Source organism: Eschrichtius robustus, chromosome 14, assembly GCF_028021215.1.
Source record: "Eschrichtius robustus isolate mEscRob2 chromosome 14, mEscRob2.pri, whole genome shotgun sequence".
Taxonomy (NCBI): domain Eukaryota; kingdom Metazoa; phylum Chordata; class Mammalia; order Artiodactyla; family Eschrichtiidae; genus Eschrichtius; species Eschrichtius robustus.
In genome coordinates, this window is record NC_090837.1 from 15,689,183 (window position 1) to 15,704,412 (window position 15,230).

At 45.7% G+C, this 15,230-nt stretch overlaps 1 protein-coding gene across 3 annotated transcripts in view; it reads right to left on the bottom strand.

Annotated features, from left to right (window-relative positions):
• Nucleotides 1-15,230, bottom strand: part of RPH3A (rabphilin 3A) — a 60,572-nt gene continuing 45,342 nt past the window's right edge. For all 3 annotated transcript variants that reach the window (XM_068562990.1, XM_068562991.1, XM_068562992.1), the window contains 8 exons: nt 14,126-14,200; nt 12,657-12,766; nt 8,731-8,857; nt 6,608-6,664; nt 5,738-5,892; nt 2,449-2,530; nt 935-1,031; nt 1-131 (listed from right to left, as the gene is read on the bottom strand). In XM_068562990.1, coding sequence (XP_068419091.1) covers nt 1-131; nt 935-1,031; nt 2,449-2,530; nt 5,738-5,892; nt 6,608-6,664; nt 8,731-8,857; nt 12,657-12,766; nt 14,126-14,200 — 834 coding nt within the window. The remainder of the gene's footprint in view (nt 132-934; nt 1,032-2,448; nt 2,531-5,737; nt 5,893-6,607; nt 6,665-8,730; nt 8,858-12,656; nt 12,767-14,125; nt 14,201-15,230) is intronic.

Sequence of the window (15,230 nt, forward strand, 5' to 3'; positions counted from 1 at the left end):
CTAATCGCTTGACACGTGGTTCTCATTCTGTAGCTGGTGCCAGCGTTCGATCTTCTTGTCCTTGTTTTTCAGACACTCGTACCAGTGTTTTAAGCGCTCTCCCTTGGCTGAGATCCCCAGCTGGCAGCCTCCTGGAGGACAAGATGGGAAGATAGGGGCAGGCGGTCAGAGTGGAGGCATGCACGGGAATCTCATTCTGGACCCAAATGTCTAGTTGGGGAAAAACTGCCACCAAGCAGTGACCCACCCCCTCCAGCCACTTGGGATCCATTCTCTCTGGAGGTTGTGGTTATGATGTTATTACTACTACTGGCTTTCTCTGCCTACAGACTACCTACTCAAGAACCTGCAATGGCTCCCTACTGTGGCATCAAGTCACAACTTCATTGTCTATTTTTTAAGACCTTCTTTAAGTCACCACTGCACTCACTGAAATTCTCTCTCACTACTTCTGGTACTCATCATCTATTTCCAAAGAGTCAGTTTCATCACCCTGCTCAATCCTGCCTGCACACCTTTGCTCATGCTGTATCCATTGTCTGGAATTCCCTCCCTGCTCCACCTGTAATGACTGTTCTTCCTCATTATTTGGAGGGGGACTGGAAACAGTAGAACCTTCATTCTGGACTTGCAAATAGATTAAGGAGACTTCCTTTGCACCTTATTTTCTGCAGAGGCCACACACTCCACTCTTCTGTAATTTAATTATTCTGCTGGAGGTGATTTGTTCAGCAAATAACCAATCATGATCCAATCTTCCCAGCTTTGTAAGCCAAATTGGACCCAAGTGAGGACCATGGGTCCCGACTTAGCGTTTGGACAATGTAATTACCAAAGTAAAGCAGTGCCCTCAACCCTGTGCATCCCTGGGTAAGGCTCTCCTCTCCTGGGAGGATAGAGGATAGGGTTTTCCTCGGGAGCTGGGAGCACTCACCGATGTAATCATTGGACTTGCCAATGTCATAGTCCCAGACTGAGATGTCCAGTGACTTCTTTGCCAGGTCACTATGTTTGATGTCATAGAAAAATTCCTAGATGCAGCAGAGGAAGACATGTGAGTGACAGGGTTCTCTGAGCCTTCGGCATCGGGAGCTAAGAGGCTGAGTCCTAGGGGTTCATGGACCAAGGGGAGGACCTTGTACTGGGTATCTGGAATCAAAGGGGCCTTTACCCCAGGCCTGATGATCCCCTCTCAACCAACACTCTGTATAACAAAGCCCCCCAGGCCCTATAATTCTCTTTTCAATGACTCTGCTTGAAGTTGGGAAGACTGGCGGGGTGTTTCTAAGAGGGCTGGTCCTGGTCAAGACTCCTTAAAGGCAGATAGCCATGAACTCAGTCCTTCCATTCTGATAGCTTCTGAAGCAGTTTTCCTCCCTCTCCATTGTTCACAGATTAAAGGTAGTTGAGGGTTAGGTGCTTATGTTTTCAGATAATCTGATTTTGTCAGTAACTCTTCTGCCTAATCATAAAATTCATTCATGTTCATCTTTAAAACAAACAAGGAAGCAAAAAAAAAAACAAAACCCCACAAAAACCCAAAACAGAAACTTGCTATCTATCTACCCAAGAATGACCACTGTCAACATTCCCCATGTGTGACCATACTGGTGTCTGTTTTGAAAAATTAATATGAATATTAATTTGAATTTTATACCATATGAAATATTTGAATATTGTATTATAGAAATATAATATGAATATACTGTACTGTGGCTTCCTTTTTCCATTTTATAACATATGGTAAAAACCAACTTTGCATGTTAGCAGTTTTTTTTTTCTACATCACCACTTTATTTTTACTTTTAATTTTTTTTCTGCATCACCACTTTTATGGCTTTGTCTAACAGCTGTGTGGCTGGACCATAACCTAGTGCTCAACATTTGAGTATTGAGATGACTGACAAGTCACAGTGTGAATACAGAGGAATAAGCACATTCAATGGGTATCTAGACAGTGGCTTTAGCAGGACTGGATGCACTGGACGGACGTGAGGATTGAGAGAGAGGGAGAGGGAGAGGGAGGGGGAGGGGGAGAGGGAGAGGGAGAGGCAGAGGGAGAGGCAGAGGGAGAGGGAGAGGGAAAGGGAGAGGGAGAGGGCAGTGCCAACTGGGTGGGTGAAAGGGGACAACTGCCCCTATTTATTTCCTCAAATGTCAGTATTATATACTATTAGAGTTGGTAAAGACATTGGAGATGATTTAATTCATTCTCTCTCCAAATACAGTGTCTTCCCTATGACATTCCAAATCTATAGGCTTTTGTTTTAGGCTTGGTTCCCTCCAATGATGAGGAACTCATTCCTTCTTCTTTAGATAATTCAAGCTGATCTATGTATGAAATTTTTTTTTTTTTTTTTGTGCTTTACAACTTTCTAGCAGGGAATTTGTTCCTCCCTCACATATAGGAACTATCCCAGAGCATGGCAGAAAATGGGGCAGCCTTACCTCATTAAATTCAGGATTCAAGGTTTTCTTCTTAATTTGAGTCTTATGTTTGGCTTTCTTTCCCATATCTGGTTTCAGCCAGCTGAGAGGAGACATGAGAGGCCATTATGGATGAAGTTTAATGAATAAGAACAGCCTCTTGATGACCCCAAAGGTCCTCCCAGTGTCAGGAGAATAATGAACAGATCAGAAAGTGAATCAACATTAATAATGACCAATGTGCATCAGAGCATCTACTTGGTGCCAGGCATTACCTAAGCACCTTATGCATATTTAACCCTCAACAAACCCTAGATGGTACAACCACCCATTTACATATAAGGAAACTGAGCGTTCAGAGAAGTTGAGACATGTGCCTCTGGTCACACAGCTGGGGACTCAACCCAGCTGCTGCCTCTGGAGTCTGTGCTCTTAGCTAGGACTTTCTCCCAATGGATCGTTGAGAACCTGGATGCCTGGGGCTTCACTACTGATTATCTCTTAAGCTGCCCCCAGGTCCTGGGGAGATGATGAGTGTATGCACAAAAGGGAGAAGATGCAAATCTGATGACAATCAGTCTCCTGTTCAAAACTATTCCTTGGCTCTCCTTTGACCTCAGGGTGAAGTTCAATATCCTTAATGTGGCCTTAAGGCTCTGCGTGGTTGGGTCCCTGCTCCTGTCCAGCCTGATCTTGTGCCACGTGCTTCACCCCACACCCCATTCACTCTCCTTTCCATCCCAGGGCCTTTGCACATACTATTTCTTCTGCCTAGAAGGCTCTTCCCCAGTGTAGACACAATGCATGACACGTAGTAGGTGCTCAATCAGTATTTTCTGGGCGAATAAATAAAATGGGCTAAAAACTCTTAAGAGTTAGGAAAATTGGATTCTGATGCAAGCTGTCACTAGCTGTGCAACTCTCAACATGAGTGTAACTTTGGTATGCCTCAGCGTCCCAATCTGTAAAGAAGGCAAACTTTTCTTTCTCACTCACAGAACTGCTTTTGAGGATAATCTGAAAGAAGAGATACAAAAGGGGATTTGAAAGGTACCAGATGCTGAACAAAAATAAAGGGCAATTCTGACTTTAAAAAACTTCATTGGATCTTAAATTGATTAATGATCTCCTGTTTTCTTTTTTACAATGCCCACCAGGGCAGCTGATTCACTGGTGACCACTGCAACTCTACTTCTTCTGGAGGGTTGGGTAGATAGGAGAAGGGGTGGTGGGGAGAGTTATTTAAGAAAAACAATTTGCATGTGTCTGGGATTCAATGGAGTACAGGACAGGAGCCCAGGAGCTAATGTTCTCTATTGGACCATATGGGAAAATTAGAAAATTACACCAAATTACTCCTAGAAATCAAACGCATTCCAGACATGTGTGTTCTTTTGTTAACTAAAATCCTCTTTCAAAGAAAATCTGGAGCAAGGTTCACTGTGGCCTCATTTGTAGCCATGACCTTAAGGGAAGCATTGATTTCTATTGTCAGAGGCAGTGGGGATGGGGGAAGGAGTGTCTCCCAGGTTGGAGAGATCATTAATAAACACTCTTTGCCATGAGTAAGATAGTGATAGTAATTATTTATAACCATAATGGCAGGTATTTATTGAGCACCAACTCCATGAAAATGCATCTCTCAGATCTCCAACTGCAGGGGGAGACTGACAAGCTGCTGGGCTCTGAATTCACCACTGTGTTTTCATGTGGCCATGCTCCCCACAGGCTGCTCTCAGCCAGTACCTGAGCCAGCAGCGACAGTAGGCAGCCCCATTTCTGGGAGATGCGGGGCTCCTCTAATGGGCGACTGCGCTCAGGGATTCCCCACCACAGTGGTTGAAACTTACACAGAACTGCACTGCAGTCTAAGACTCTTCCTGCCCAACCATCCCCCCACTACCCCTCAGGAAGCAGATGTGCACCAGGCCTGTTGTCTCTATGGTCCTCCTCCAGCTCTCTCTCAATTTTCCTTCCCAGGCGCTTTCCCCAGCAAATCTCTTAGCATCTCATCTAGTCTTGGTGTCTGCTTCTTGGAGGACAGGACCAAATGACCAATATCACTCTTCCCATTTCATAGATGAGGACATTGAGGCCGAGAGATGTTAAGGCATGAGCCCAAGGTCACACAGCTGGAGAATATTGAAGACTATTGGATCTGGGATTCAAACCCGGGCAGTCTGGATCCAGAGCTCAGGCTCTCAACAACCACATAAACACACATTTTACTGCCACAAGCAAGGCAGAATTCTATTCAGAGTAGCTAAATGTTTCTGTACCAGGCGTAATTTTATTCCTTTTATATGATATCTCATTTGAGCCTTATGGGCACTCTTGGAAATAAGTGGACTTGTTTTCTCCACTTTACCAATGAAGAATCTGAGGCTCAGAGACATCAAATAACTTGCTTATAGTTACACAGCTGGTAGCTGGCAGAGATGGGAGGTGCATCCCATGTCTGATTCAATGGCGGCTTGCAGAATGTGCCTGGAGGACCTCCAACTACAGGGAACATAAATGACCAAGGCCCCAGCTGCCGCGCTTGGAAATCCATGCCATGTTTGTGCCAAGCCACACTCCCAGCTGACTACCGAACATGGCAGGGATACGTATGGCAGGCCTACTCCTAGGAGACATGGGCCTCATGTGATGGCCAATTTTGGCTTGAGGACTTCCTGATGGCTTTGCTGAACTTGCATCTGGGATGCTTCCACCCATCCCTCCCTCCCTCGTCCCCTCACTTAGGGTCAGACTCGAATGGCCGTCTAACTGCTGTCCCATTTCCCCTGACTCTCCCCCTACTTTCCCTCACACAGGCATTTCTCCTCTGTTTAATCCCCTCTTGGCATCTTCTCAGAGGACCCAGAACACAAAGCCTCTCTTATTCCCCATGATTGAGATAACTGGAATAACCCCAAAGCCTAAGGTCTTTTCTTTGAGCATTTCCAGACTGAATCCAGAAAAAGTCAGGTTGCTTCTTTGGTGGTGGGGCTCTGGACTCTGGAGGGATGTGTTGCTGATTCCCAGGGGCGACAAATGGGATTACTGTAACCTTGCCGACCACCCCTCTCCCACAGGAGAAGAGCCACAAAACTTCTCATATGGGTGGGTGACATACCAGGCTGACTGAGACTCCAGACTCACACTCACCAGTTCTGGGCATCCGTCTCACTGTGTGACCTTGGGCAGGTTCCTTGCCCTCTCTGGGCCTCAATGTACAATGATCTTGGGGAAGCTCTCTGGTTCTCTCTTTGCAAGGATCTAGGACCCCCCTCTGGGGCTCATTTATAGTCCCCAGATATTGACTCACAGCTTGACGAATGGATCTGAGTAGCCATTGGCGTCCATGGCCGCCAGGTGCACGCAGCGTATGATGCCCACAATGAGGCCTCCCTGCTGTGTGCTGTACATGAGGGACACCAGGATCTTGCCGCGTTCCTCTGTGTCACCAATACGCTCCACCTGCTGCAGGAGGAGAAGAGGGTGTGTGGGCCTAGGAGGGAAGGGGTCCGGGCAACGTGGATGGTGATCATTAAAGAGAGAGTCTGTGGAAAGTAGGAGGAGCTGGGCCAGTGCTAGTGCAATCAGCACTACAGACAGCAGACACCCCAGACTCCAGGGAGGAGCAAATGATGAAAGCCAAGGGGCCCAGTCCTAGGTACATGGGGGCCAATGGCTTTACTCTGACTTAGACACGGACTGACCCTGACTCTGATCATAGGCTGAGCTTGACCCTGATTCCAACGTGACTCAGCTCAGACTCCCCCCACCCATTCAGTTTTCTCAAAAGTACAGTCCTTGGGGCCGAGGGCATGGTTGTGAAGCCAAACTCCAGCCTCTGCCAGACACACAGCTCAAAGAACCTGCCCTACATCCCCATGGAGGGAGCGTGGCATTGCTCTAGTGCAGCAGAATTGCCAGCAGAGCTTCTGCCAACAAGGTCAAGGAATTCGAAGGTGTCTCTCAGGTGTGAGAGGATGGGGCTTCCCCCACCTTGGGGGCTCCAGGTGTGAAAAGCATGCTCCTGGTCTCATGTTCTAATGCCCTGGGCAAGGGCACCTCTCATGGTGAACCAACAGGCAGGTGGTTTGGAGTAAAAGAGTGGGAAAGGGGCCAGGGAGGGAGAGAAAAGGGAGATGCCAGACCCTGACTGTGGCTTCAATACCCACTCAGCGCTCACCTCCTCCTCATAAAGGGCCATGCCTCGGGCTGACCCGGTGGTTCCAGCACGCTTCATCTGGAGGAAGGAGACAGAAAGGAAAAATAACATTGTCAATGGGGCTCATCTCCCTACACAAGAAAGACCAGAAACCCCTTCTCCCCTCCACTGACATCCAGAGCCATGAGGATGGGTTCTCCAAGCTTCTGTGGCCCTCCAGCTTTCCCCCATTCAGCTAAAATGTATATAACGCTAACCATTTGAGAGACCATGTTAATGCACAACAGCCTATTGATGTAGGTTGTATTACTATCCCCATTTTACAGATGATGACACTGAGGGTCAGAGTGGTTAAACCACTTGCCACAACCAATAAGTGGCAAAGTAGCCCATGCACAAAACAGATAAGATTTTGCCTGCTCTGGTTGAAGTGGCACAGGGGCCACCAGGTGCTTCTTCCCCCATGTCTCCTAAGGCCCTTTTGCAGGATTCTAAGGCTCTGGGGAACACAATGTGAAAAGCACTGGTTAAATCCAACCTCTTCACTTTAGAAATGAGGAAAACTGATGTCCAGAGGAGAGGGGGTCAGAGCTTATGAGGTCCCTGTCCTTAGTGGGCCATAAGAGGGGAGTTGGTGGTGGGAGGTTTAAGAGCAAAGGAGATGATCAGCAGGGTTTTGGGGCCAGTGCGGGCCTGTCCTGCCACCTCTGTGCCTCTGAGGCTGGCTGCGTCCATCACAGCGAGATGGCAGACCCAGGAGCTGAAGACTCAGACGGGGTCCTGGCCCCTGTGCTGACCAACTGGACTCACTGAGTGATGGAAGGATGACGAAGCCTGAAGAGCCAACTGTTACCAGGCAAAGACCCAGAGGAAAGGCTTCATTCCTAGGCACGTCTAATGATTTACTGGGAGACTGGCATTCCGTGTAAATTCTTCCTTGCAATTTTCCCTGTTGTGTCTTGTTCCTTTGTCTGTGCTATAAAATATGGTGCAGCACACAGACAGTCCATCCTCAGGCTGGCCATCTGGTGGGAGGATGCTGCAGGAGTCCCCCTCCCACCCCCCATGGCTTCCCAATGGGGTGCTGGCCCACTGCCCAGGGGGAGCAGGCACGATGGTCATTGCAAGAAAGCTGGGCTCTGGCTGGTGCCTGAGAACACAGTCACTGACTTGTGGTATGACCTTGGCAACTCGCTCCTCTTTTTGGGCCCCAGGTGGCTCAGACGTAAAAAAGGGTAGGTTGGATTATGCCTAAAAATACAGATTGCTAGGTCTCACTCTATCTTGCTAAGTCAGAATATCCAGGGAGATCCCCCACAGAATCTATTTTGTAAAGCTCTGGTTTTAAAATCTCTAGTTGATTCTGAGGTGTAGCCCAATTGGACAACCTCAATTTGGTTCTTGTTCTTTCTCAAAAGGTGAGTATCACATCTAACAATAACAGTTTTAATGCTTTACATGTACTTTTACATTAATCCTTAAAAGACCCTATGAGGTTGGTACTATATTACCCCATTTTACAGACAAGAAAACTGAGGCACAGAGAGGTTAAGTCATTTGACTCAAGTTATACTATAAGTGGCAGAAACTGGGACTCAAACTCAGTCTGGCTCCAGAGCCCATGCTCTTAAGCGCTATGGTATCCTGCCTCCTGTGTCTCTCTATGATTCTTTATGACTTCTTGACCGACAGGTGGGTAAGGAAGTATTATTTACTATAATAACAACAGTTAACTTACGAGTGCTTATTAGGTACTAGGTTCTGCCTCCTATGAGGCAGGTGCTGTTGTAACACCCATTTTAGAGACAAGAAAAACTGAGGCCCAGAATAGTTCAGACCCTTGGTGAAGGCCAGGGAGCAGGGAAATGGCAGAGCTGGCTTTGAACCCAGGCAGGCCACACTGCCAAACCACTCTGACCTTCAGAAGTGATGCTAACACAGGGTTGGTAGAAGGCATGGCCAGGATGCAACCCCCCATGTTCTGACCTGAAATCTTCACCCTCCCTCCAACAGCTGCCACAGCCCCTCTCCTGTCTGGCACCCTACAGATCAGATCTATCACATCCTTTACAGGCCCAGAAGAAGGCAGCATCCACCTCTCCAACTCTTCTTCCCCATTGAACCCTTGGGACAAAGGCACTCACTGGGATCACCCGCTCCAGACAGATATTGAAGTTCTTCCTCTGGCTGGGCTTCAATTTTTTGAGCGAGAATCTGGTCTCACCGATAAACTCGTTATGGCCGAATTTGTCCTCATCACAGACAGAGATCCTGCGATTGACATAAAGGATGGAGAAAGAAAGAAGAGCATATATTGAGCTCCTACTATGTACCAAGAGCTCTGATTGATGCTGGCAAGGAATGTGTAATGCGCACAGGAATAATACAACTTCCTATTTATTGAGCACTAGGCCAGGTACTTTTAATTTCTTCTTGATCACAGTATACTTAACAAGCAATAACATGCACAAATCTTAAATTTCTAGCTTGTAGGATTTTTGAATTTGCATACACCCATGCAACTACCACTCAGATGGATCAAGATATAGAACACTCCAGCTCCCAGAAGACCCTCATGATCCCTCCTAGTCACTACCTCCCTCAAAGATAATCACTATCTTGTTCTCTTGGCAAGATTCAGTGTCTTGTTTTTGACCTACATTTAAATCAGATGTATAGACCCTTTTACATTTGGTTTCTTTTGTTCAACATTATGTCTGTGAGATTCATCCATGTCAATAGTTATCTGTCCCTTTTTTGGTTGTATAGTATTCTATTGTGTAAATATGTTGTAATAATTTTGCTACTTATGGGCATTTGGTTTTGAGCCATTTCTAGCTGTTATGAATAAAGCTGCAATGGAACATTCATGTTCATGTCTTTTCTATATGCACAGATACATATTTCTGTTAGGTAGGAGCAGAATTGCTGAGCCATGGACTACACACAGGTTTAACCTCAGTAGAAACTTCTAAACAGTTTTCCAAAGTGATTCCACCAATTACACTCCCACCAGCAGTTTAGGCAGGTTCTGGTTGCTCTTCATTCTAGCTTCGATTTTGTCGGTCTTTAATTTTAGCCTTTCTGAGTGGGCCATAGTATCTCCTTGTAGTATTAATTTATTAGTATTCCACAAGATGTTGTGGAAAAAACCCAAACGAACTTTTTGGCCAACCCAATACATTTCCCTGATGATTAATGAAGTTCAGCCCCCTTTACATCTACTTTACGGTCATTTCAGCATCATCTGTTGCAAAGTTAGGCTAGGAACTTAGCTGACTCTTCTCATTTAATTCTTTCTCCCCCCAGACCTCTGAGTTTCCCACTTTGGAGAGGAGACTGGGGCCCAGAAAGGTTGAATAATTTTTCCCCAGTAAGGGGCAGAACCAGAATTTGAAGCTCCTGATTTCCAGAACACTATATTGTCTTTTGCTATCTACTTTGCACAGCATTGAGTAGACCAGAGGCACAAAAAAGGGCAGGTCATGAGAAAGGTCCCTCAGGAGGCCAAAAGGACCAATCGAGGCATGATAATTCATCCTGATATATACTAAGAGGAAGAAAGGACTTTTCCCCCCATGGGGGACAGATAGGAACTAACAGCACCTTGCTTCTTGGCCATTAACATTTGTTGAACAAGTTTCAAAGTTCTGAAGGGTCAGAACACCCTCCTGCTGAGCCCCACACTGTACACAACTGGAGAGAGAAATTGTCTCCATTTAGCCGGTGGGGGTGTAAACACCACCATCCTTTCTGCAGGACAATGTCTCCAAAGACTCACGAATAATCACCATTTTTGACCTAGTAATGCCACTTCTAGGAATTTACCTTGAAGGCGTAAGTGAAAAAATACGTAACTACAAAGATCTTTACCACAGTTTTGTTTATAGTTGTGAAAAAGCAGAAATAACATAAGTATTCTATAATGGGGGAACTTCTTAAGAAAATTATGAAGTAACCCTAAAAATGTAACAGTACGCGTTGAAAATAATGTTGTAATTGCTCATCAGGGAAATGCAAAACCACAATGCGACACCATTACACACCCGCCAGAGTGGCCAAAATGGAAAAGTGTTGATGAGGATGTGAAGCAACTGGAACTCCCAGAACTCCCATTGCCGGTAGGAGTGTAAATTGGTGCAATCACTATGGAAAACTGGCAGTTTCTACTAAAGCTAAACATATACATACACCATGGCTCAGCCATTACACTCCCAGGTGTATATACAACAGAAATGTATGCAAGAAATAGCTACTAGAATGTTCCCAGCAGCACTATTTGTAATAGCCCCAAACAGAAAACCAACCAAATGCCAATTAACGGTAGAATGAATAAATAACATCGTGTTATATTCACACAATGGAATACTAAATAGCAATGAGAAAGAACAACCTACAAGTACCCACAACAACTTGGATGAGTATCACAAATATACTATTAACTGAAAGAAGACAGACATACAGGAATTATGTGGTATGATTTCATTTGTATAAAGTACAGAACTAGACTAAATTAATTTTTCCTGTTAGCAGTTAGGGTAGTGAATCCCCTGGGGGAAAAGGTCCTCACTGGAAGGGGGCACAAGGGGAGTGCTTCTGTGGTCTGGGAATGTTCTGTTCCCTTAACCCAGTGTGTTCACTTGGTGAAAATTCATCAATCTGTACACTTTTTCTGTGTGCACTTTTCTAAATGGATGTTATTACACTGCAATAAAAATGTTTATGTTTCCTTAAAATAATATTGTAGCTGATAGGAATGTACTTGGAACAGCCCATTTGCAAACCAGTTTGTATGCCTTGCAAAATTAAAAAGACCCACACCCCATATTCTGTGATCCAGCGGATATTCCTCCTTGGTTTCTGTCCTAAGGAAATACTCATATGAACACAAGGAAGCATGAAGAATGCTCACTGCAAATTTGTTTGTAATAGAGAAAAGGTAGAAGCTATCTAAATGTCTATCCACAGGGAACTGGATAAAGTGGTGAACAGTTACATAAAATTTTAAGACATGCCAACAATACCATATATTGTTTATAGATACATAATTAAGTAGCTGAAGCATAGGACACGCTTGGAAATGATACCCATAGAATTCAGGATAGTGTTTCGCCCTGGGGAGGAAAGAAGAGAAGGGGGTGGGGGATGAAGTATACAAGAGGAGCTTCAATTTGCATCTGTAGTGCTTTATTCCTTACAAAAAGAGCTGAAGCAAATAAAACAATTAAGATTTTTGAAAGACTGAGTATTGGGTTCATGGGTATTTGTTTTTATTATATTCTGTATTTTTCTGTATATTCATAACACTTAATAATAAAACATTAAAAAAATATGTGATAAACCCATGCTATGGAGTACTCTGAAGCAGTTAAAAATTAGGTAGATCTAAATGTCTTCTCATGGCCACAGCCCCAAGATGTATTGTTAAGAAAAAAGGCAAGGTCCAGATATATTCAACATGATATTTCTTATATTGTAAATGACAGTATATATATATATATATATATATAGTGTATGTATGTATATATGAATATACACACACTCACAGAAGGAGAAAGGCAACCCAGGCTGAGGGAGGGGACTAACATTTGAAAGCAGCTTTGTTTTCTCAATAATTCTTTACAAGAACAATGTACTCATTTATTACTTATGTAATTTAAAATGCACTTTAATACACTGTAGAATAATATGAAGTGCCGTCAGTATATTAAGTGAAACTGGTTGATTACTTAATAGGATGGCCCATTTTTATAAACTTTTAAAAATACTCAACTTTATTAAAAAAAAAAAACTTTCGCGCACACACACACACACACACACACACACACACACAAACACATACACACAAATATAGACACACGCTAAACCCAAATGTCCACACACCAAGATGTTAACAGTTTCACTTATCTGTATGTTCAAAAGTGTCTATCAGAAATATATATTGCTTTTTAGAAGAAAAAAAGAAACAAAAAACTACTCTGAGATGTTTTAAAGCGCTGCCCCCAGGAACCACGCATGCCTCAGTCTGCCCAGCCTCAGGCCCCTCTCTGCCCACCCTCCCGGCAGGCACCTGAGGGTCTTCCTCTGCATGTCCTCATCCGTGATGCCATGATAGACCAGAGTCTCATTCCAGATGGGATTTCGGGTGTTCCGCAGGGTTTTCGTACGAAGTTTGTTGGACTAGAACCCAGACAGACATCTGTCTCAGTGGGGAGCCAGCCCTGCAGCTCCATCCCTTGGGCTCATCTGCGATGGGTGGGTGACTTAGGAGTCCACTTCCCTCAGGAGTGTCCAGGGGCTCTGTTGCTCCCAAATGCATGTTCTCAGGGAGTGGGGTCATCCTCTAGGGTGCATCACCAACACTGGATACTGGGCCAGCCCTCCCTCCAGGCACTGGGCCCACTCTTTGAACTCTTCATAAAGATTAGAAAGCAAAGATATTTTTCTTTGAGAAAAAGTATTACTTCTAGGCCAGGGAGGCAGAAATGAGAGTCTCCCATTCCTAGGCAGTGAAGAAATAATTTCTGGGGATATTGGAATGGTCCCCTCTGTTTCCCCAGATAGCATCCTCCATGCCTGAAATTCCTTAGAGAGAACAAAATTTTTCATTTTACTCTAAGAGAGAAGGTTAGAAATGCACCTGGTGGCCTGGTGAGAAATCTAATTCATACTAACATGTAAATGACTGATTGGATTCTTTGGCAAAGCAGGTTTGGATTTAGGAGTGGGCAAGGGAGTGGGTCAAGGAGAAGCAAAGGTCGCTGGGGAGTTAGAAGGAGTAGTGGCCAACCAGTTTGGCCACGGCCAGGTGGGACTGTCTTTCCTTGATCCAAACAAAAAAAGAGTGAGATAAAGTGTGTATGTGCCCGTGTGTGTGTGTGTGTGTGTGTGTGTGTGTGTCCTTTTTTGTCTTATGGGGCATTTGATACTTGCAGAGATTTCTCAAAGGCATTTTTCTAAGATCATGTAACCAAGTATATAGGCAGCCTTGTTTTTAGGACATCCATGTCAAATTAACACAACAAAGCAAAAAATAAAACCCAAGAAGGCACACTTCCATTTCCAGCCATGTGCTCTGAGTTGGTCAATCCAAAGAAAGGAGAATTAATCCCACTTTCCCTCCCAGAAAGGTGGAAGGGATGGGGGTACATTTTCTCTTAATAATAGAACCTTTTCTCAAGGTATCTGGAAAGAGTTAGTCATTTCTGTCGAGAGGTGTTTGGCTGGGGCACAAAATGGGTGGGGGAGGTGGACCATGGTCAGCACTGGGGAGCCCTGAAGGTGTTTGAGCAGGTCAAGGGCATAATCAGGGTATCAGCTTCTCTCCTGGATCCCAGGTTTCTGAGTTAGAGAAATGAGCAGAGCCCCTGCCTCTTGAAGGAGAATGGCTCTGGCCCATCCCTTACCCCTTGTAAGAACTTTGCCAATCAGGGAAGAGGGGGTTTGGGGAGGGCTATTTTAGGCTCTGAGCTGGGAACCTTGGGTGCTTTCCAGAGCCCATGTGCCCCGCCTTGCCAAGAGGACCAGGCCATATGGTACCTTGCTGGCTCCTGGCAGGAGGTGCAGCTTAACGTAGGGATCGGCCAAGCCATTGGAATCCATGGGCTTCAGTCCCTGTAAGAGAAGAAGGCAATGGCGTGAGGGCCTGGGGAGGGCTGGGCGCTCAGCTATCACAGGCAATGGGCACAGCTATCACTCCACCCTGTGTGCTTCCTCTTCCAAAGAAAGAGAAGGGAAATGCAGTATCTTGAAATGAGCACTGGAATCCGGCAGATGGGGTTTAAAGCCTGGCCAAGTCACTTACTGGCTGTGTGACCTTAGGCAAGTTTCTTAACCTCTCTGAGCCTCATTTCCTCACCTGTCAAATGGGATGCTTCATGGGCTGGTGAGATTTAAACGTGATCCCACCTGTAAAGTGCTTGGCACAGTGCCTGGCACACAGGAAGTGCTCCATCAAGGCTGGATTGTTATTGCAGGGATGGGAGGACATGTCCCAGAATGGGTGGGAGAGGAGGAAAGGCCAGCGAAAGGAGGCCTGAGTTCTGGCCCTGGCCCTTGCACTCACTTCTGAGACCGCAGTTTCTCCATCCATATGATGGGGATCACAATCTCTGCCTGGCCCCCCTCACAGAGCTGGCATGGCTAAAATGGCTAAAATGAGCCACTGTAGGGGAGAGCAGTTTGTCCGGGGTGGGAGTTAAGCTGGGCTTGTTAACATGAGCAGTTCCAAAATTCCTGGGGCTCAGATGCGCTCTGCCCATCCCCCTAGGCCCTGGCTGAGGCAGGTGTCTTATCTCTGGGCTCCCACTGTCTCCTCTCACAGCACTAATCCCCAATCCCATGTATCGTGCCCTGTGATCTCCAGGGACTTCAGTTTCCTCATCTGTTCAGTGGGGCTGATCACAGACCCTGCTTCATGGGATTCTTGGAGGGTTAAATGAGATCTCATCTGTGAAGGCTGAACTCTGGCCCTGGCACAAGTTCAGTATGAACAACGTTTGCTACTACTAGGTTGGGCGAGGAGGCCACAAAGTGGGGTGCAAGGGGGAAATCTGGCCGGGTAGCCTAGAAGAGCATAGGCTTTTGAGCTGGGCAACACTGGTTCAAATCCTAGCTCCACCACTTCCTGGCTGTGTGATTTGGG